This window comes from Micropterus salmoides, unplaced genomic scaffold (assembly GCF_014851395.1).
Source record: "Micropterus salmoides isolate LMB-PRFRI ecotype aquatic unplaced genomic scaffold, ASM1485139v1 Ms_hic_scaffold_4, whole genome shotgun sequence".
Lineage (NCBI taxonomy): Eukaryota > Metazoa > Chordata > Actinopteri > Centrarchiformes > Centrarchidae > Micropterus > Micropterus salmoides.
This window is the reverse complement of record NW_024043372.1, coordinates 16460226-16483615: the sequence shown is the minus strand read 5'-3', so window position 1 is coordinate 16483615 and position 23390 is coordinate 16460226. Positions and strand designations below refer to the sequence as shown.

Below are 23390 nucleotides of genomic sequence, written 5' to 3'. Positions count from 1 at the left end.
ATAACATAATATTGGTATTATGAATGTTTGTGCACAGTCTTAGTTTGGTTAAAAAAAGGAGTGAGGTGTTAAATAAGGAAACAGAAATGCCATGGCAGCATAGTTTGAGCTTTCTACTGTCTTGTTAAAACTACTTCTTCAACACACACATAGCATGGAGGAAGCAGTCCCACTGGGGTTTTGTCCCTGACTGTGGTCTATAGGTTCAAAGCTTCTTGCATGGGGAGGAGAGCCCTTAAACAGCATATTAAGCAGGAGTTAATTATATGCCAACCTAAGTGACAAAGGAAAAGAAAAGCCTCCCTGTGAATGGCAAGACAAGAAAAGAGAAAAGTCATTATGCTGCCCTCTTCTTTGCATTTGAAAAACTCAGTTCTTATTTTGGCATTTCCATTTGTAACTCTACAGAAAAGAGATCACATTGTAGAGTCACTTTAGATCTGAAATGTATGTAGGCTATAAGAATAATAATATAACTTCTTTTAAATAGCATACACCTAGTGATTTATTTTAGTTTGTGCACCTCTTTGCAAGGGTGACAGTTTTTATATAGTTTCAAATGAGTGAACCTGATTTTTGTTATGTTGTTCACATTTGTGATGTAGCCTACCTATAATCGGGCACATCCCATTTTAAATGTACCATAGGCCTAGCTGTAAATGTAGTTGCTCCTTGCACTAATATTTTCACAAATGTGTGAATTCAACATGTAGCCATAAAATTGTGAATTAGAAAATTGTATTCTTTCCCTTTCATCTCCTATCAGCTGCCCTTCCAGCAAACACACTATTTGACACGGTTTGTGGAGACTCAGCTATTGTTTCAAATAACAAATCTGGACATGCCAGATTGCAAATCAGTAGTCCGTCAGGAAAACTTCCCCTTGCCTTGGAGCAAATGAGTCAACTTCAGCATCACTGCCAGGCTGTAGTGGCTGCCGTGAGTCTACTGTGCCATGCCACAACACCACAATGCCAATATAGTCTAAGCACACTGGGGCCCCTGGACCAAAATGAGCCAACGCTGTAAAAAGTAATGGTGGAGATTCTATTTAAAAAATATTACATTAAAAACGTCTGTAAATCATCTCTATAAGATCAACACACCATAGGTTAAATAACAGCATTAGCACACCAGCAGGTGTAAATGCTACAAAGTGATGAAACCAACGGACAAGGTGTTTTTATAGGCTATCAGGATATTACAATATAGCCATTTACCACATGCCTGTTCAATTCAGGACATTTATTAATCAACTCATGAATTGGTTTGTTGAAAGTGAGAAGAAATGAGGGTTAAAATCAATGAAGCAAAACTAATCAGTTTTACTTTATTGTCATGTAGTTTAAGTTGCTTAGTGTACAGCAGTGGTTCTCAACCTGGCGGAGGGATACTTCATTGGGTCCCAAGATAAATCTGAAGGGTGAGAGCAAGAGAAAAAAATACAAAATTAGGTTTATTTTTTTCGTAACTTTGCTTCAATCTGTGGGGAAATCACTTTTTGGTTGCTCTGCTCATAACTCACTTCCACACCACTATATCATGTGATGTGAGGTCACAAATAGACATGACTTCATTTTACATAATTTTTACAAGCCAAAACAATTGGGAAAACACTGGTATAAGGTATCTTATGAAATGCTATTATGTGAATTAACTTTTTTACTCCCATTTCGCACTTCTCTCTTATGTTCTTTTAAAGTGGAGATGCTGTGTTGATAATATTTTATGAGCAGGATTTGTGTAGGTTTTCCTTCTTGCAGCCTTCAGCAGCCCACAGTGCCAGTCCCCTCTGACCGCAGAGAGCCCTGTCCAGGCACTGATGTAACCAAGAGCAGCCATTTTTAATGCTCATCCACTTACTTACTTTAGCAACCTAGCATAATCACCATAGCTCATACTAGGCTGCTGTGACAGGCAGGTCTAAATCATATTCATAACAAGGGGTTTTCCAATTAGGACAAGGACAAAAAAGGAGGATGATTTAGGATAAATGTCCTCTACTTGGTCAGTAGATCACTAATTTAGGGGTAAAATGATTTTGGATCACAAATGGGCAGAATATGGTCTAACTGCTTACAGGGGTGACAGACTATAGCCTGTGCAGCATTCAAGTTGTGCTGTGAGGGCTTAATTTGTGGTGAATGAAACAGAAATACTGTTTGCTGTCTCTGCTTGTTTTCAGGCTGTACTGCACTCTACTGGAGGAAAGAAGTCATTGTATTAATCTATAACAAATGTCATACAGCACATTATACCCATGTCTTTACTGGGAAACTTGTTTTATGGCTCCTGATGATTCCTTATCCTAAAATTACAATGATATAACACGGCCCTAAAAAACCTCCTTGATGTATAAAATGGGCAGATATGGCTCATTACAGCATATGAGTAGTATCAGTGTGTTTTGTAATAAAACAACCACATTACAACAATGAATACAAAAGGAAAAGTTTGACAAACATTCTGCATCCGTCCCACTGAACATGTTTATTCATAAACTGGTAAAATATAGGACATTTGTATAAAAATGTAGAAAATTGTACACAAAATATAACACTTGGCTTGTGTCTATTATAGTTAATGCTACTATTATAGCTTTCTGTTGCTAAAGATGATATTCTTTTGCCAGCAAAAAAGTCAGAATAAAGGATGACCGTTGTAAAAACCAAAAACACACACACACACACACACACACACAGAAGGCAACGTCCATAAAGTTCATTAATATAAAAAGATACATTTATACAAAACATCTCATACATTCTAAAGAACAGCACTGTCAGTCAATGTTCAAGCCCTTATTGCTAGTGTTAGTGTTGTGTTAAAATAGACTATTTGTGCATCTTTTTTCTCAGTCATTTTAAGGTGTCTTTGGTAGGTTGTACACTTTTTCTAAAATGAAGAAATGTTTATTTTATTCTGAAGTCACATAAAATGCTTTACCAATACTTTAATGTGGCCTTATTGAGTTAGCTGTGCTCAGATGGGTTTTTGAATGGCTGTTAAAAACACTATTATTCTTTATTGCTATCAAAATGAGGTTCATGTGAATAGTCAAAAGAGACAGAGACCTTTCCTCTCAGTGCTGTAGTCAGTGCAAAGCCACAGTGTAAAATTAGTTCTCCTACCAAGAGCTGCAGCCTTCTGTACGATACAGCTCAATAGTCGCACAAAAGTACCTCAGTGTACACATAACAATGTATTTATGTATTTACTACAGTGGTAGCGATTGATAACAATTCTGCTTCTTGATCCCCCATCCTGAATTAGTAATGCAGAACTTTCCAAATAACTCCTCTTTGGGATTAGAGCCAAAGTGCAGCAGCACTGTACTATGAATGTACCTCAGTTTCTCAAACATAGGCAACTATTATTGATCTGTTAGCAGATACAAACCAGCTGTCTCAGGTTTCATTCAAAATAGCCGGCAACTTCAGCTGAGTCAAGCACAAGTCGTAGCTCCGGTTAATGTTGAGTGACGGCATTAGGTTTGAATATATCAGACGTACTGTAATGCGAAGGGAATTGTTACATATTATATTTGAGCTTTACTCATTATCCCCCATGTATGTACCTTGGAAAGAGCGAGAGCCTTTCTGTTTTGCAGTTATAAACACCACTGAAAGAAGTACACAGCTGCTTTAGGAACACTTACAGTAAACATGTGGAGTGCAAACTCTCTGTCTGGATAGGCAATTACAACATACATGTAATTTGAACACCAATGATTCAAACACAAGTCCTGAGTGTAAGCTATGTTTATGTCTGTGACTGCATTTGTGCATGTGTGGGAATACTGATATGCCACTATAAAGAGTGTGTTGTTCATGACGAGGGAGAAATCTGTAGCAATACTATATTTAGTAGCACCAAGAAATTATTTCTCAACCATTAAAAAAAGCACATCTTTAGTCTTCACTCAGCTCTTCCAAGAACCATCTTGCAAACACCCGTCTGAACATTGGCCTTCAGAATCCAAGCAGTCTATCACAAGACATGGGGTGATTTATCCACTGTCTCATTGTCATATACACAACATATATAAATGTATATAAAACTTATTTACATGTATCCTTCTCTGCTCCACTGTTGCCACAGCCCCTATGTGACTGGAATGCCTGTTTGGAAAAAGGTCAGTATCAGTTTCATATCAGGTATATAGCTCTGTGTCTTAAAGTAAGGCACAGAAAAATACCAAGTACCAAGGCAGCGAAGGAACAATACTGCGAGGGAGGCTGATCAGGCACCTTTGGTTTTAAGGTTTTAGGTGGGGATTCTTACAATTCTGAAACCTATTTAGGTTTAGTCTCATGACAACATATTATTCCTGTTACATGGGTAGCAACAGACCCCTAGCCGGTTCAGGATGCTGGCTCAAACAAGGATTAATGTGTTGGATGTACGTTTAATGGCTTATGGGGATGTATAAAACAGACCAGGCTAATGATCCATTACATGAAGGGATCTAGTCAAATGTTTACCTACCTTACCCTAACTGGGCTTTCTTTCAATGTGCTAGGGAAAATCACTATAGTGTTTTAAACCCAAGGCTGAACACTAGGCTACACACATTTCAATGTGGGGCCTCAATAAAAACATTAAGAACTGCCCAAGGCCTCTACTTGATTGTTAGTCTGAAAAAAGATGCCCCAAAGTGTTCTTCTAAGACAGTGTGTTCAGGTATTTATTCTCGCCAGCCAGCGAGGTAAGCATAGATGTCATGTCGCCTACAGCCATGTTGGACAGGCCAGAGCCTGCAGCAAGGCCGACAGAAGTCTGGGGGGTGGTGAGGCGCGATGAGGCCTGGGAGGAAGACCCTGGCTGACCCTGAAGGGGATTGTTCACTGGGCTGAAAGAGGAAGACTCAGCATCATCGATGATGGAGGTAAAGTCTATTCGAGCATTGTCCAGGTCCAGGTTTTCTAAGGCATTAGAGATGGGGCCAGATTCAGGATAAGGAGCCATGGGGGCCGACTTTGTGCCACCTGTTGGGTCAAGGTTGGACCCCATAATGTGCTGCTGGTTGAGACAAGGTCCGTTTTGGGGGTCCATGTGTTTCTCCATATCCATGTTTATCTGACCCGAGTAATACATGTTGTTATTGGAAGGCGAGAACATTTCATTTTGCGGATGCTGTGGATGCTGGACTGGAGGAAGTCGGACCGCTCGCCTGGGGCTGGAAGTGGAGTGGACAGGGCTCAGGTGGGGTGGGCTGCCCAGGTAGCCTCCTCCTACCTGTGACAGGCTGTTCTGCCGGCTGAGTGGTTTCCGTCCCTGAGGAGGCCTGGGGACCACCATCTCCTGGCCATAACACGAACCTTGGAGACCTGTCAGCTGATGGTCTTTATGTGTCACAGAGCTAGCCGGAGGGCTCATGACCAGGTTCTGGTTAGGGTAGGATGGATAGGGCTGACTGGAGTATAGATTCTGGTTTTGGTGCTGTGGACTGTGTTGCATGATTGCTGTCTGGGCACTCATGTCCATATTATCAGATAGAGGAGGAGGTTTTATTCCACTCTGCAGCTGTTGTTGTTGCTGTTCTTGTTGCTGCTCCCACATGAGTGCTTGCTGGGACTGTACATAGTTCCTCACCATCATCTCCTTCACCTGCATCATTGGGGTTTCCGACCTCTGCCCATCTGAAAGCGCAGTGCCAGCACAGCCCAAGCTCAAGCTCCCGCCACTAGGGAAGGAGTTCTGGTTCTGCCCTTGAAAGTCACAACTCGGATTGTTAGAGTTCCTCATCATGACCTGGCCTGTCTGTTGTGGGTAACCCTGAGTCTGCTGGAGGAGCATCCGCTGCTGCTGGAGCTTAGCACTTTGACAGGCGTCTCCACCTCCCATCCCAGGGTGGAACTGCTGCTCAGGCTTGATGATGAGTTTGTGTGTTCCATCAGGACTGTTGTAGAGGCCTGACTGATTGTTGAAGTGGGCCTGTGTCTGTTGAGGCTGCAGGCTAGGCTCTGAATACTGCATTCCTCGCTGGTCCTGGAGAGCATGGCTGGAGGTTTGGATTTGGCTGTGGGTATCACTCCAAGGGCCTCCAGCATCACCACCCTGGCCTATGCTAGGGTAATGGGGGCCTGAGGGACTGAGCTGACAAGTGCTCATACTGTATTCAGCCTGTTGGAGAAGTGTATTAGACATGCCCTCTGAGTGACTAGGCCTTGCTTGGCCTATTGGATTTCCGCCAGCCCTGGAAGTGACTTCCCCTCCCTGGTTCTGGTAGTGCCCCTGAATGTAAGCCTGGTCTGGGCAGCTCAGAGAGTCATGGCTTGGGGACAGTTGGTTTGAAAGAGGACCTCCACCTCTGACTCCTCCAAGAGTTTGATGCTGTTGCTGGTATCCTATGAAGCTTCTCTCTCCAGGGGGCATCATCATGGAACGATCCCTGGCATCAACAGGGGAAAGGTGGGGCTCCATACCCATAGCTTCCATCATTACATTCTCTGTAATGCTGGGCGGCCGAGGGGAGTACATGTGGCGGGAAAGACTGGTGTCAGAGCCACGGTGTTGCAGCGCATTCCTTCGGCCCATCATAGCTACATTATTTAGGCTATTAAAGCGCTTGGGAAGAGCTTGTGGATCTGCTACTGTTCGAACCGGGTCACTTGCTCGCCTGCTGTTGTTACCTGGAGCCTGGTGAGGGTAGATAACACCAGTGCCGTACTCTGTATTGGCACTATGCCTACGTGGACCACCTTGTTGAAGGAAAGGAGGTAGAGGCTGCCCCTGGTACTCACTTAAGACACCTCCTCTTCTGCCTGGAGTACCGGTCTGCTCCATATTGGGTAAAGGAGTGGGTGGTGGTCCACCAGTTGCTGCAGCATATTTGGCCTTGAGGCTGTATTGCTGAGCGGGTGTTAAATTAGGAAGACCTGGTAGTCCTCCTCCTCCTCCTCCAGGACATGGAGCTCCTCTGCGATTGGTTTCAGGAGAGAGGGGGTCTCCCCCACTCTGCTCTGGGCCAAGGAGGTGACATCCTCCCCCTCCCGTTCCTCCCATTTGTGAGACCTCACTGGAACGCCGGCTAGACAAGTAAGGAGACACCATAGAGGACCGTCGGCTGACGGTATATGCGGAGCTTAGGCTGCTGGTGCCGCTTCCTCTCCTGTCATTAGAAGAGCAGCCAATCGATGAGCCACCTCCTAAATCATGATTGGACAGCTCCATAACGCGTCGATTTGAGAGGAGTGGAGAAGGTGCACACATTCCCATATTGTCTCCTGGACCTGAAAATAAACATCCAGAAGGAGAAAACAGCTTAGACGCAATTTATCAACACAAACCAAGCATGTTACTTTAGATGTTGAAACAAACAATTCATTGTGCAACAATTCAGACTCTATCAAAGTAAACTAAGAATATGTCCGCAAGAGAGTTCTGAATATTTATTTGTGTTTTCATCACAGAAATTACCAGGAAGTGCAGGTAGCTTGTTATTGGTACAGCGGGCAGGAGGGGCTGGCCTGCGGATTTGCTTCAGCTTGTCAATCTTCAGGTTCTCCAGCCTCTTCAAAGCCTGTGCTGACATTCCCATTGTTCCTCCTACACTTCCTGGCTCCCCTACTCCTACTCCCCCTGCAACTCCATCCTCCAGTGCTGTGAGATCCTCCAGACTGCCTGCTGCATTCAGGTTCATCTCCACTCCACTGTCGTTGTTGTTGGCGCTCCCCAGTGGAGAGCGTTCGCTACTGCAGGATGATTGACCACCAGGGCTAGGCTGGGATTTCTAAAAGAAGTAATGTAGCGTATTGTCATGCAAACTTGAAATAACTGGCAAATCTTACCAAAAAAATGCAGAAATGTTAAGCATATGTGATTTGTACCCAAAGGCCTAAAACATCTATAAATGTGGTGCTTTTAACATTGGAGCTCTGTTACTTTTCTTGCATTTAAAGGACGTTGTAGGTCATTAATAAAATGTGTCACTCACCAGACCAGTCTCAGGAGCCAACAGTTTGCAGTCTTCCCTGCGCGTCTCCTCTTTCTCCAGCAGCAGTTCAGAACTCTGGCCTCCAGGCGTCATAGCTGAACCAGGGGGTCGAGGTCCTGTGTCTCCACGATGCTTCTTGGTGATGTGGGCTTCAGGGCCGTGTACCGTCTTCACATGTTTACGCAAAGAGCTTGGATCTGTGTACCGCTTAGTGCAGCCGGGGATCTTACAAACATAAGGTTTCTGTAAAAGAGCAAAGCATCTGTCAAAACACAAATCTAATTTGTTTGTGTGTACACAGTCTTGTATTTACTACAACTTAACTGCTACTGAAAGTGCCTCCCATATGTAGTAGTTTACCATTCTTGGCCCAATACAAATTAAGACTGGACATTCAAAACATTGGTATAAGTGTGAATCTCAACAAGTCTCCTAGATAAACTTGTTTAATTATTTTCATATTAACTAATTTAATTTTAAAAAGTATCACTTTTAATAAGAGAGCAAATTAATTTAGGTGTCAAGGTATTTAAAAAACTAGATTACTTAGAGTACCTCATTGGAGTGAGTTCGGTTCTGGTGCTTGGCCCGGTCTGAGGCATTGGAAAAGGCCTTGTTGCAGCCTTCATGTTCACACACGTATGGTTTCTCTCCAGTGTGAGAACGCAGGTGAGTCTTCAAATTCTCCAGGCGAGAGTAGGCCTTATTACAGCCTTCGAACTAAAACAGAAATATAACAGTTTTATAACAGCCAAGTTGCAATGAAAAAAACCCCTAATAGTCTAAACTAATTAACTAACAGTTAGTTAGTTAGTTTCTAACAGAAAGACCCAGATCTCCCTCCCCTTGCATTAACATTGGTAAAATAAATTACCAAGGTATAATAGTACAGAGGATCCCTCATTAAGTTTACCCAGACATGCTCCTTGTAGTGAAACTACATTGGCACTATTTTTTAAGATCAACGTTCAAGTTTTGATGACACAGGATAATAAATGTGAAATGTGACAAAGTAAAGCTTTCATGCTAATGGCAATTTAGTGGTTGCAGGTGAAAAAACAGATTGAAACAGACAAAATGTACACTCACAGTGCACTTGTGTGGCTTCTCTCCTGTGTGTCTGCGCATATGAACCACCAGCATGTACTGGGCTTTGAAAGGCCTCTGTTCTCGAGAGCACTCCTGCCAGTGACACACAAACTCCTTCTTTTCTCCATGGATGTGCTCATTGTTGATGTGCTGTTGAGTAAACAGATGAATAGAGAGAACCATTAATCATGGTGGTATACTGTAGATACCTTTTAGCGACAATGCTGCATTTTTCCTGCTTTTTTGTCTCTCCATCCTACAAAACTATTGGTTGAGCTATCTCTTACGTGAACCAGTTGGTCTTGTGTATCAAATTCCTTGTTGCAGCTCTCCCAGTGGCAGTTGGTTTCATAGATGGCCTCTTGTTCAGGCTTCCCGTCCTCCTTGTCCAAGTCATCTCTGCCATCCAGTAGTCCCAGGAGAGGGTCCTGAAACATATGGGTTACAGACCAGAATTTCATGGCTTAAGTTAAAGAAAATAGCGTACAAACATATATGAAATGTCACTCATTCATCTTAAAGTCACTTACACATTGAGATAATACATATCAGATATCAGCCAGTCACATTCTGCTGGTATGATGGAGGTTCTCTGACAACTAAAGCTACATAAAATCTATTTTCTTTACATACTTTGTTTTGTTTGTCCTCCACTCACCGTTCTTGTCTCGCTTTCACTTTGACATATCACACAGAATAATACTTTTATATTCCAGCATGAGTATTCGATTCCAAAACAAAAATGTAAATGAGCAAAGGAGAAAACTACTTGCTAGACTGTTTCAGTACCTGAGTACCAGTGGAAGAAGGACTGGCCACATCTCCCTCTGACCTCTCCTCCAGGCTCTTGACATTCATTCCATCCATCACACCTCCCAGCCCTGGCTCGGTTTTCAGCTATAAAAAAACAAAAAAAACATACAAAAAAAAAACCACACATCATTTAATTCTTCATTTTTACATGTTTCTGTCTCTCAAAGTCATTGACATTCATAAGATTGGTGCATATTTTAATTCTCCCCATCATAGACCTGAACTAGCTTCCTATTTCCACCTCACATCCATCATTCACTAGAAAAGTCTTCTGGTCAAAAGCAGAGGGTGCGCTGACATTGAATTGCTCTGACTGCTTTGTAAAGTGAGTGAGAGGTTGCCTTACATGTCCATGCTTGGGCGGAGCGTGGAGCCGTGGATTGTGGGGAGGTAAGCGGGAAGCTTGGCAGGGACCCGGTGTGTGTCCACCAAGAGTTGCCCCCCCGCCTCCTCCATACATGGAAACTTGTTGCCTGGATTGGCAGTTTATATTGCTGGAATAGCCGAGGGACGGACTGTGAGAAAAAAACAACAATATGACAAATCTAGGAGATTAAAAGCGGATGGAACTAGTGAGGTATTCCAATAAATCTAAATGAATACAACTGGTGGCCAGTTCTCTGAAATATTAAAATATGTAGGTGAATGTGGATATTTATCATGGGGAGATCAATGTTTGTTAATCTTGTTGTCTTATAATACTTAAATATGTAACTTTTTATTCTTGGTGTATGTGTCTGCCTGTGTGCAAATACCCAAATTACCCTTTTTGCTGAGCAATTTGCCAGCTACTGTAGCATACAGCTAAGTTTGGGCAAATCCCCACAAAGACGATTGAACAGATGAATTTCACCAGTTTTGATTTATTCCTTCATTTATTTTATAGTTAGAGCAGTTCACCTGCACTTGCTTTCTGTTTTAAACATCTACTGTTTGAAAGTATAAGATATAGGTTTCGTGATAAATAGTGGTGTGGCAATGTGGCCAATTCACAGGAGCTAACAACAAACTCCATGCCTTGTAAGTAAAGCACAGCAGATTTTTTGAATACAATACCTTGAATATTAGACCTTACACTTCTGAGGTAATATATATGGATATTGCTTTAAATACATTTTAGTGCTTAACATAGTATAGAGAAATATCTGACCTCATGGCGCTCACAGAGAGATGGCCATAAGAACTGGCCCCGTTGGGGTTGCAGCGAGCATTGACAAATGCCACCAAGGAGTTGGGTGATGTCCGGATCACAGTCTGCAGGTCTACACTTGCATCAGACAGAGGAGAGATGGATAGCGCTCTTTTTTTACTCAGCTTCAGCATGGAACGAGGTGTTGAGAACCTCGAGCCTAAAGGGGAACAGAGGACAGTGAGAGTGGGAGGGTTTGCTTTGATCATACAAAACCTTTAGAGACAAGATTTATATTTAAAGGAAGCAGTGGGGAGTGTTAACTTACCATCCCCCGAACCAAGCTGATCAGAGCAAGGCTGAATCTGGCAGAAGTTGTGATGAGAGGACATCATGTTGTTCTGGTTACAGTAGGGGGTGCTATTGCCACCTGTTAGACATTAAGGACACTTAGAAAGAAACACTTAGCACTGCCAATCCATATTAACATTTTTAAGTTAGTGAGTCAGACAAACGGTTACTGGGTCGCTCACAGTGTAGCCAGTGTGGACATGTTTAAAATCACAACTACACATCACTGTTGATCAACAGTCTGGTGCACCTAACAAGTGCTGATAGGCTGAGCAAGAAAGGATATCTGCTTGCATTGGGGTTGGCAACACAATTGTCATGTCATTTGAAGTTTTAGGCACAGCTGCAAGAAGCACTTACAAATCTAACTTTTCTGAAAATACACAGGTAGCTTATTTGAAACAGATGAACTCACTTCAGACTTGATCCCGTATGTGGACATACACACACGTGTGTGTGTGTGTGTGTGTGTGTGTGTGTGCGCGTGTGTGTGTGTGTGTTAACAGAGTAATTTAGATGAGGAGACACATTAATATCTCAGCAGTACAACTGGCCTTCTGTTGACTGCTGATCTTTCTTATTGGAGAAATCTGGGTAGTCTCTGTTTCTTACTCAGTCTCTCAGGTATCCTAAATCCAAATCAGTAGCAGCTGTGAGATTAAGGAGATGTAAAAGATACTCTGACTCACACTCTGTGGTCGGCATGCCCCTGTGGCCCATCATACCGTGTGGTGGTGGGGCCTGGGGGGGCCTCATATATTGATCCATGCAGTGGCCAATCCCCTGTCCTGGTCCTGATCCAAGAGTCATACTGGAAGTCATGGGATTATACATAGCACGGCAGTCCTGGGGAGGGCCGTTGAGGAGCGGGGCACGCAGCGAGGACACATCACTGTAGGGTGACTGGTCTGATGAGAGTAGGCTGCAAATATCAAAGAAACACAATTATAAATTATGAGAAATAATCTTAAATTAATATGAAAAATGGCATTGCAAAACACCACGATGGGAGCTGTACAGCATAAGTGGAACATAGTGTATTTGCACAAATTTGCACATCTGCCTAGTCCTGTAATAGTGATTTCTTCTCAATGATGCAACATTGTTGTCTCTTCCCACTCCTCTATACCTGATGAAGAGCTAATTTGGGCTTGAAAATGTTGTACTTTCTCCTAATATAACAAAAGAGTTTTAGAGTGTTGCAAGTCATTGAAAGGCAGAAAATATTCAGTAGACTGAGTAGATTGTAAAACATTAAGTGACTTAGGAAATGAAAAAAAAAAAAGATTATATATTTAAATCAAAAAAATCAAAACAATTCAATCAATGAACTTTTTTGCCCTCAAAAATCTGTCCTGTGTTTGCTCTGTCACTTTAGGGCCCAGAAAAGTCTGTGAAGAAGCACTGTCTGAGGACCTGAAATCCATAAACATTAATCTCTTGTGATGTCTCGTTCTCGCCACTAGATGGGGTATAGCCCTTATCGTGGTCTCAACTGTGGAAACTTCTCATCTGGGTTTTCCCCTACCAGGAGGAAAGCTTGATTGGAACTTTCCAGCCTTCTCATGAATTTCAATGCTTTCTCTGACCTTTCTTCAGTCTGGCTGGTTAGTTCAAAATCTGTCTCTCCTTTCCCCCCCCCCCTTTCTCTCTGTCCCTCTCGCTCCTCTCCTATAGGGGCAGACTTCATCTATCCACCTTCTCCTAAGTCGTCCTTTCAATTCTTTAATGCTTTCACCACAACGTGTATTCCAAACAGAAGCTTAATCTGTCCTCTCTAATCCACTGTGCTGGTTCCCCCCGAATCTACCTCCCTCCCATTCTCACTCCTCTCTCCCTTTCTCTTCTCCCATTCATCCCTTCTGTTCTACTTCTCTGTTTCTCCCTCCCTCTCTCCTGATCTCTCTCTCTCTTTCTCTCTCTCTCCTCTCTGTCCTTACTGTCACTTTCTATCTCCTCTTCTTTTCTCCCACCCCCTCCTCTTGTCTTTCTCTGTCCTGTCCAGCCACCTTTCTCTCCATCTCTCTCTTTCTCTCCCTCACTCTGGGTAACCTGAGCGGGGCGCGAGGCAGTCAAGCAGAGCGCAGCGGGGCCTGGTCAGCCTGTAATTAGCAGCTGTCAGAGAGAGGCCGAGTCCACCCGCAACCTGGGTGGCATGAGAAAGGGAGGGAGTGAGTGAGGCAGGAGGGGGAGAGGGAGGAGAAGGGGAGGAGGGAGGGGCCGAGCTAGGACTGTGTCCATAACAATTGCAGTGAGACCTGGGCTTCTGCACCCTCAGATTATCTGTGCGTTTAAAATAGGAACTGTTTTTGAGCCTTTAAGTATCATGCCTGCTTTCTAGAGAGGGAATGCTGTAATTTCTGGTTGTTTGTTAATAAAATGGGCGGTTGGCAGGAAGAGGGGGGTGAGAAGAGTTGTGACTGTAATGCAGCAAAAGTTGTCCGACAAGTGCCCAACATTTCAAGAAATAATTCAACATTTTGTCAAATATGCTTATTTGCTTTTGTTTGGAGAGTTGAAAGCTGAAAAGACTTAGCATCTTAGCATAAAGACTTGAACCAGTGGGAAACAGCTAGCATGGCTCTGTCCAAAACCTTTAAACTTATTGACACAATGTCACCCTCATACATAAACAGATAAACACAAAAATTTTTTTATGGGGAGTGCCAATGGTTTGTGCAGGTGAAGTAAATGTGCACATCTTCTTGAAGGCTTGTCTTGGTTACCCGGTTTTATACCTTTGTGCCTGTGAAGACCCCAAAAGCTGTGCTCACTGACGATATCTGTCAACCCGTGCTTTATAGGTGCTGAACTGTTGCCTGTCAAGGAATGACTCCAACATATAAGCCTGCGTTAATCTGCTGGGCCCATATCTTGACTGACATTAACTATCACAGATATATTGTTATTGTTGCATATGTTGGCTGAAAAAAAAAAAAAGTGTCGTACAGAAATACCAGGAATCTTTTGGGGTATTTCACAACCGTAAAATGTTACACTGAGTACATGTGAGTCACAAATTTAAGGGATCCTTTAAAGAAATGTTTGTGTGTGTTATGTGTTTTGTTTTTTTAAATAAGGAGAATTGTAAAACATATTTGCCAAACCAAATTAGCATATTCACATATGTATTTATATGAAGAGTTTTCAATTTATAAAATCTATATTTAGTATAGTTCACGAGCAAGTATATATCATATAGTGGAGAGATGATCATCTCAATATAGTTACACATCTGCTATTTGAACCAACACTCACTCACCAATATTGACGGGTTAGAATTGAACAAGTAACTTGTGGATGTTATTGCGGATTGCATGATGTATATTTTTTTTATACATACACTGATGACTTTCGGGTAGGAAAATGACAACAACCTATTCCATGTATAAATGTGTAAAAAGCATGCATAGTATGAGTACATGTATGTATTTCTGTACAACTTGTAAGTACACATAGATAGACTTTATAGGTGCTGAACTGTTGCCTGTCAAGGAATGACTCCAACATATAAGCCTGCATTAATCTGCTGGGCCCATATCTTGACTGACATTAACTATCACAGATATATTGTTATTGTTGCATATGTTGGCTGGAAAAAAAAAGAAAGTGTGGTACAGAAATACCAGGAATCTTTTGGGGTATTTCACAACCGTAAAATGTTACACTGAGTACATGTGAGTCACAAATTTAAGGGATCCTTTAAAGAAATGTTTGTGTGTGTTATGTGTTTTTTTTTTTTAAATAAGGAGAATTTTCAGTACTATATTGTTGTTAGATTCTTTTGACTCAAATATCCATATTGGTATCTGCCTCAAAATTCCAGCATTGGTTGGGCTCAACATGCAAGTGCCTCTGAAATCACAATTTATGTATTTGTTTTACATTTTCGTTCTTGGATTGATTAAACAAATGAGATACAGCATGTCAGCTTTACAGTTGTTCAGGAGTATTTGTGAAATTAGGACAGAGTAGGCCAAGCTTTTCTCCCCTGATTCCCTTCTTTATGCTAAGCTAGGCTAACCATGTCCTTCCTCTAGTTCCATAGGCTACTTAACGTTCAGATGTAAGAGTGCTGTCGCTCTTTTCATCTTACTCTTGGAAAGAAAGCAAATTAGTGCATTTCCCAAAATGTTGAACTACTCCTTATATTTCCCCTATGGAAAACAGTTGTGGAATTCACTGTGACAAATAGTCAGGACGTAGCACATGCCAATTGTTGTCTTACCCTCTGGAGGACTGGCTGGGTGAGGACTCGTAGTGATACAGCCCCTGGTGTGGCTGCATGTCCACTGGCATTGGAGCTCCGAGACCTACTGCTCCCCTTACACCCTGGACCTGACACACAAAGACATGGACATGGTTAGGGTGAAGAGAGGAAAACCAAAATAAGCCAACCAACCTAAACTAAACTACACCAGAAAGAAAAGGCAAATAGACAAAAACAATTGTGGTTGGGGGAAAAAAGAGAATATGTAGGATGTTAATAACAGACCAAACCAAACAAAGAAAAATGGTTCAAAGGCAAAATTAGCTCTCTCTGAAAAACTTGAGTCATAACTATTTTAAATAGAGCTGGAACAAAGTACTAAAGTAAAGGTAGAAATGTAAATTGTAAATTAAACAAGCTCTGGAATCTGAACTCGTATACATTACAGAGACTTTAAAAGCAGGTCATATGATGGTACTGATGTGCCCTGACACCCTCCTACAGATAAGGCAAACCCCTGTGATACAAACAGCGGGTTTGGCTTTAATCTCTCTTCTCTAAACAGAGTTGTGCACCTCAAATGCTGCTGATAGACACTCAAAACCTGACGCACCTTCCCTTCCTGGAAAGTAGCGATCAACATAGAAAAGACACACGGAAGACGAAAATCAGGGCTTTGCCTTAAAGCTTAAAAGACAAACAAGTTAAGGGGGTTCCAGCAACACAAACAGATAAAAATGAAAGTCGGACTAAACAGATGTTTTTTTATGAAACTCATAGTATCTTTCAGCAAGAGTGCATGTGTAAGGTAATTCTAGCTGAAAGATCCTGGGAATAAGCACCTGCTCATTACATCCAACCACATCAGTTCAGGTACTAATTGTCAGGACTGTGGGCTCTTACATGGTTACAGAGGTAATTAGAACCAAAACATTACTGTACACGCTGATGTCATAGCTACCACAAATGGAGAAACGCCAAAAAATGTGTAATGTCTTGATAATGAAAATGTCAAATCAACTACATTAAATATATGTTGCATATTTACAGGTATACATAAAAACTCTACAATCATTTTCGTGTCGATACATTTTTTAAGCCTCTAATCCAAAACATGCTTTTCTTAATGTATCTCTATTCCTGCATGTTCTTTCTTTTGAACGTGCCATTTAGCAATATTTAAAAAAAAATTCAACAATAAAAATATAAATTTATTTTTTTTAATTTTCAAATCAACAGCTATATTATTTAACTCTGAAATTAAATCCTTGCCATGTATATAGAATCAAAATATCACGTTGCTGCTGTTCATGTGACAAGTGTTCAAACCCAAAGTGCGAAAGCTCCTGGCCACTGCAGATGAAAGCTCTGTGGTGTGAGTGTAACAGGTTGCCAGGCCTGTTATGCAGTAGCACAAGTGTTAAAAGGGCAGTAGGGACCTATTTAAGCCCACAAGCCACCAGGGGGATTTGGTACACAAAGTTAGCAAGTGGCTAAATGATGTGGGCGGTCCTGGGCTAATTGCACATCTTCAGCGCCGGCTTTGGATGTGTGTATGATAATTAGCCGGAAGTGCTAAATAGAGATCTCGAGCACCTCAGCTGTCCCGAACTAATAAATACCAAGAAGGGGGTCGCCGGAGAGCCTGACACACACATACCCACATACTGACACACCTGTCAGTCTCGCCAGGGGGTAGCATAATAATCCAGTGGCCACAATGTCTACATGAGAATGTGTGTGTGTGAGAGAGTGACTGTGAATATACCGAAGCAGTTTGTACTGTGTAAGCCCAGTGGCAGGTGTGTATGAAAAGGGTGTTGTGGAGACAAGTGTATTTGCAGTGCAGCATGTGTGTGTGTGTTCGAGAGAGTGTGTTCAACATGATAAATGGTGGTGAATCTCAGAGTAAGAGTGAATAATGTATGAGACCACCTGCGCATAAGCGAGCCGGAATTTTTTGAAAAATATGTTTGCGAGTGTGTCTCCAGGGAGCAAGGCAGTGAGTGAGTGTTACTGTTGTAGCGCCATGTAAACACACTCAACTGTGTGTAGTGTAATTAATTTGCATGGAACATAGCTTATGCTCTTATACAGTGAATTACTGTAAAGTAAAGGCAAACATAGAGTAAGTCTGACAGAGCAAATATTTACCAAGTCTGAGTATCCCTGTCTTCTAGAAATAAAGTTTATATAATAAATCTGCAAAGCAAATACATTAGAATTACATTTTTATCAATATAATGAGGACATGTATCTGTTGACACTGAACATATATGTGTAAAACGCGCACAAACAACATATCTAATTTGTTGTCACTAAAATATCCGCTTGCAGCAATGAAAGCATGATACAATTTTTTTTATAGTTATGTTTAGGCACCTAAGCTCACTGGGTAAGATTAGAGAAAGATTATGGTCTTGGTTAAATGTTAAAAAAGTCAACAGTGACTTGAAGCATGAGGCACAACTTAACCTTCTTAACATTTAACCGAAACCACGATCTTTCCCTAACCAAAGTGTTTTTGTTGCCTCAACCTCAGGAAGTGAACCCAGGTCTACGGTGTAACAATCCTGTGCTTTGTATGCTCACCGTCCACTACAGCTACCTCCCTATGACTTCGGTGCAGTACAAAAAAGTGGGAATTCCTTCATAACCATGCATGAATTATATTTCTTGTGAAACATATTTGCCAAACCAAATTAGCATATTCACATATGTATTTATATGAATAGTTTTCAATTTATAAAATCTATATTTAGTATAGTTCACGAGCAAGTATATATCATATAGTGGAGAGATGATCATCTCAATATAGTTACACATCTGCTATTTGAACTAACAATCACCAATATTGATGGGTTAGAATTGAAACAAGAAACTTGTGGATTTTATCGCGGATTGCATGATGTATATTTTTTTTTATACATACACTGATGACCTTCGGGTAGGAAAATGACAACAACCTACCCCATGTATAAATGTGTAAAAAGCATGCATTGTATGAGTACATGTATGCATTTCTGTACCACTTTTAAGTACACATAGATGGATGATTCCATACATGCACGGTGCTGACACAGGTGTTGTGGCATTGTGCTATTTTGGGTCAATATTTTGTGAGAAACTCTCAGGGAGTTTGCTCCCCAGTGTAATTTTGTGGTACTGGGTTTTAGAGGAATGGGGCAGAAGCGTATTAAAAACCCCAAGGCTATAAATCAAATGGCTAACTAAACATGTCTGCTCCACTGCGGCACAGAGAGCTGGGCAGGAACCAAGGAGCTGAGGATGAGGACGGGATGTCCAGCCACTTTCTACACCCTAAACCTCTCCATTCAAACACTCAAGGTTCACAACCCGGCAACATCACCACCCCATTCAAGTAAGCCACACGTCTCTTTTTTTTTCAGTCCCTGCTTTAAGTTGGATGGCATCCTGGATAGATGATATTAGCAGAGTTACTTACAGTACTTGATGTTTTTAAACAACCCCAAGAAGTCCTGACTTTAGTATAGCCCAATAGATTTCCATTCCGGCTTACCTACTTACTCACCAAACCAACGAAGCTTACCACTAATAAATAAAATATGGTTTTGTATCCCTAATGGACGATTACTCATTCACTGTCAGTAATCCAACCACTGCACTGTTGAGACCTACTGTTCAGCAAAAGCTGATACTAACTACAATAGCAGATCTGTTCTTCCTCTTACAAATTAAAAGTTGGATTCAAGAACTAAAATACACCATTACGCAGTTTAACACACTCTGCAGTTTTGTTGCTACAGCCTTACTCGGCCTGTTATGACCAATGGCTTAGTGGCTACTGTTAGCAGACTTTAGGTAGATGATGCTATTTACACTATGTTTTAGCATTACTGTTTTCCCATCATTGCCACTGTTGTTCATACTGGCAGCTATCACCTTGCTTTAAATAATACTTGACATCTGTTACTTTGCCTCACTTAAAGTGACAATTACAGGACAATATAAATGCTAAAACACTGTGTCCACAGCGCAAGTAGAAAAAAGTCTGTAAGTCAGTGAACATGGCTCAGCAGTTATGTTCATTTTATTTTAGTGTTTTCTGATTACATTAAAGTCCAATAATATCTTAACTATTACTTGTAAAATCAACACCATAAACTTCACAAATGTAGAGGCCTAGTAGTTGAAGAACTTCGACTCCATTAGGTGACTTTTTTCCTAATGGCCTTGGTATGCATTTGTCCCACAAACTTCAGTTTTCAGGTGATAGTTTGTATTTGTGGTACACAAAGAGAAACATTGTTTGGTCTTGCACAGTTTGGCCATTTGTGACATACCCATAAAGCGTCAGTCCTCCTCCCTCTGAGGAAGTCTCTAGGGAGGACAGACATTTCCACAGGTCACTGGTCGTGTCAGACCAAAAGGCCTGATCCGGCCCTGCTCCACTCCGCTTCTACACTCCTCTACTCCTCTTGGGTGTAACACTAAACTCGGGCTCACAGATGCCCCCCCCCCTAGCCAATGTAAAAAGCGGCATTTAATGACAGCCCCTCTCTTCTTTACCTCATTTCTCCTCTACTCTCAGATGGGAATGTGAGTATGCAGTATGTCTGCTCATGTGTATTTTTTCATTTGTGTGTTTGCTGCATAATCTATTACATAGACAATACAAAGCAGCCTAAATAAAACTCATCTTTGGAGCATGTTCTGCAGTGTAAACACCCATCTGAGAGTATTTTGTCCCTGTCTTTCTCCCCCACCCTCTCCCTCAGTCCCTACTTTCCTCCTCTCATTCTGCCTTTTAGCTCTATATCTCTATCTCAGGATATCTCCTGCTCTCTCTCTCTCTCTCTCTCTCCCCCTCTCTTCTCCCCCGCTGTCTCCACCCTTTCCCTCATTCCCTCTCTCCTGGCTCATTCCTGGTCTTGCGACCTCTCCCTTGCCCCTCCCCCCTACTGGCGGAGCTGCAGGCGAGGTGGGTGTTCTCTGGCTGTTATGACTTGAGAGACGATAATGGCAGCTATAATGTAGCCAGCCGTTCCTGATGTGGCTGGGCTTGTGGGGGATTCTGTTGTGTTAGGGCTGGAGACTCAGCGAGGGAGGGAGGGAGGGGGAGAAGAAGGCGGGGCTTGGGCCCTCAGCCAACCACAGTCCAGATTCTACCTCATTTTCTTTTTCATTTTTTTCTCTTTCTTTCTCTCCTCACCCACAAACTTTTTTGCCTGCCCTGTTGTTTTCCTTCAGTGGTAAACTTTGTTTTTAAACTCGGGCTTTGTTTTTGTAACCCCTCCACCCAACACAGACTCTCCTCCTTCCCTGCTCTTCTCCCCCACCCGCCCTCCCCTGTGTTTTTTACCCCTTTTACCCAGACTCTGTAAATTCCTCACAGCTGCTGTAATGTGATGGGGGCCAATGGTGTGACCACCGAAAGGCCACAGGGCAGGAGACATCACTGTAATGTACAATAAGCCCCCCTCATTGACCTGCTGCAGAGATTAATCTACTTGAACAGCTACTTTGTGTTTTTTTTTTTAAAAAACAGCCTTAATTCCTGTTAAGCCAAAACTCACATTTTCAAAAGATAGCAAACAAAAAATGAGCAATGAAAAAGTATTGACTGGGCTGGTCAATTCTAAGAAAATATCTCACCGTAATATGTTTTCTTATGCTTTACCTCCAAATTCTTTGACATTTGCATCTTGAACTATGCAATACAACCATTTCTGATGATCTGATTTCATTTTTGGTTGCCTATGATACTTTTTACCTCTACTTTCTGAAAATGTCTATCAATTGTTCCTTTTGATTCAGCTTCAGCTTCTGTACTTTTTATTCTGTCAGACATCGACTGCCTGCCTCTTTAACACCAGTGACAAAGACTGAAATAAGTCTTTAGTACTAACCAAACCAAAACTGTAATCTATGTTGTCTATTGCAAACCCAGACAGGTGTGTAGGAAAAGGAAATCATGCAAAACACTGGATCATGGACCCTGTTCATGCAAAGGTTCATACATTTAGCATTCAATATTTTCTTGAGCAAATTGTAATAATAAAACCCTGACAAAATGAGTTACTGAGGGATTGGGGTTATACATTTTTGGTGTTTGTAAACTATAACAATGGAAACACAGGTCATTGCTAGAACATCAATTTAGCTAATTCATGATTTTGACAAATCATGTTTTATATAACAATATCAGTAAAATATTCCTATTAATTTAGTGATATCAATTCCACCCATATTGCCTAGCCCATACTGTAGATGTAGTATTGCTAATAGTTTCATATAGGAGGAACAGACCTTTATTATGTTAATAATGCAATTTGATTGAGAGAAAAAAAAAAGAAAAAAAAAGAGAAATCAAATCACTACATTAGAATAGATCAGTTCATTGATAATGTAAAAACCCACATGACAAAAATACTACTAATGATCTTGGGTTCAAAAGAGACTAAGAACGTCTTGAATCCCTGAGGCCCTAAACTTGTGTTAGTTCGACTATCACTGTGATTTAATCCAGTCAACACCAGACCTAGAATTTCATCATCTTAGTGGCAGGGCCACTCGGCCTTTAGTGTTATCAGTCGTTTCAGGGTACAAAGGCCAAATGCCGGTGCATCAAATAAAACAATGATTTTAAGTCCATGGAAATAATTAATTTAAATTAAGAGTTATGGATGATTTTCTTTTTATTCAAATTTTGTTCAAGTGCTAACTTCTCAATAATCATAACCAGTCATGCATAACAATGAGTTCAACATTTCAAAGGTTTTCTGCTCAGCTTGACGGACACACGGACCTGTGTCCGTCAAAAATGCCGGGCTACGTGCATAGCCTACAGGCCCATTTATACTCCTACGTAGGGTCTACCAAGGCATTTATACTTGTAGGTCCGTGTGTCCGTCATTCTGCAATTACACCCCCAAACACTAGTCGGCAGTAGCACTACAGCGTCCACTGTGTTGACTTTTGCCGGCCGAGCAGGCTAATTTCCGGTTTAGCCCTCCGCTAACGTAAATGGGGGTAAAACTGTATAAGTGCGGCTGGTGTAGCCTTTTCAAATGTTACTGACCTAATGGATCACATTCTGATTTCGCTTGGGTTGCGACGGTCAAATATATTGATCGTTTTGGCCGCTAGTAATGTTACTTCAAAGCACGGGGTACTTCCGGTCGGCTCGGAGGCATTACGAGGCTACCCAGCCGACCAATCACAGAGCTTACGGTCCACGTCGACTGGACGTGTAGTTACATTTTTGAGGAGGTGCACGTCAGGCGAGGGCGTAGCCTCTGCATAGCCCCATAGCCTACGCCGTCGATTTGATGCAGAAGTATAAATTGCACTTACGCCGTAGCTACGCACGTAGCCTACGCCATAGCTACACGCGTAGACCCTATGCAGGAGTATAAATCAAGCTTAAGTCTACTGCTTGGCTGGTGCTAGATTTGTGTCAAACTGTTGTCATAAATACCACGGTTTTCCAGCGGTTCATACCACCTGAAATTCCTGCCCAGGTTTCAACCTAATTCACACCTCATGTATCCCTGTACTGTAAACTGTGGTCTGAGGAAGCTGTGGTGTTGATGTCTGACTGCTGGGTTCTCACCTTGTCAAAATGGCAGAATGAAATGTTGATCCCTTGTTGCTACACAGCCGGAGTGACTGATGACAGACATCAGGGCACTAGAGGGCTTGAGCGCTGCAGCTCGACGTTGACTACAAACAGTAGAATCGGGAGCCGAGCTAAACCGAGCACAGTAGAAAAGAGTAGAGCAAACCGAGCTGAAGACACCACCTGATGAGCCATTAGAGAGCTTTTAAAAAAAAAAAAAAGTTTAGGCAAGCTAAAAGCCATTCTTATTCAACAT

At 41.9% G+C, this 23390-nt stretch overlaps 1 protein-coding gene across 2 annotated transcripts in view; it reads right to left on the bottom strand.

Moving 5' to 3' along the window:
* Positions 1-2464: 2464 nt before the first annotated feature.
* The window catches only part of gli1 (GLI family zinc finger 1), a 53016-nt gene continuing 32090 nt past the window's right edge, over positions 2465-23390 (bottom strand). Inside the window, exons 2-13 of one of the 2 annotated variants that reach the window (XM_038696202.1) lie at positions 15550-15659; positions 12011-12243; positions 11299-11400; positions 10992-11190; positions 10188-10356; positions 9818-9925; positions 9316-9456; positions 9029-9178; positions 8495-8659; positions 7940-8182; positions 7423-7735; positions 2465-7235 (exon numbers count right to left, since the gene is read on the bottom strand). In XM_038696202.1, the coding sequence (XP_038552130.1) occupies positions 4666-7235; positions 7423-7735; positions 7940-8182; positions 8495-8659; positions 9029-9178; positions 9316-9456; positions 9818-9925; positions 10188-10356; positions 10992-11190; positions 11299-11400; positions 12011-12243; positions 15550-15620 (4464 nt within the window). In that variant the 5' untranslated portion in view covers positions 15621-15659 and the 3' untranslated portion in view covers positions 2465-4665. The remainder of the gene's footprint in view (positions 7236-7422; positions 7736-7939; positions 8183-8494; positions 8660-9028; positions 9179-9315; positions 9457-9817; positions 9926-10187; positions 10357-10991; positions 11191-11298; positions 11401-12010; positions 12244-15549; positions 15660-23390) is intronic. The other variant, XM_038696203.1, reaches the window with a different exon arrangement.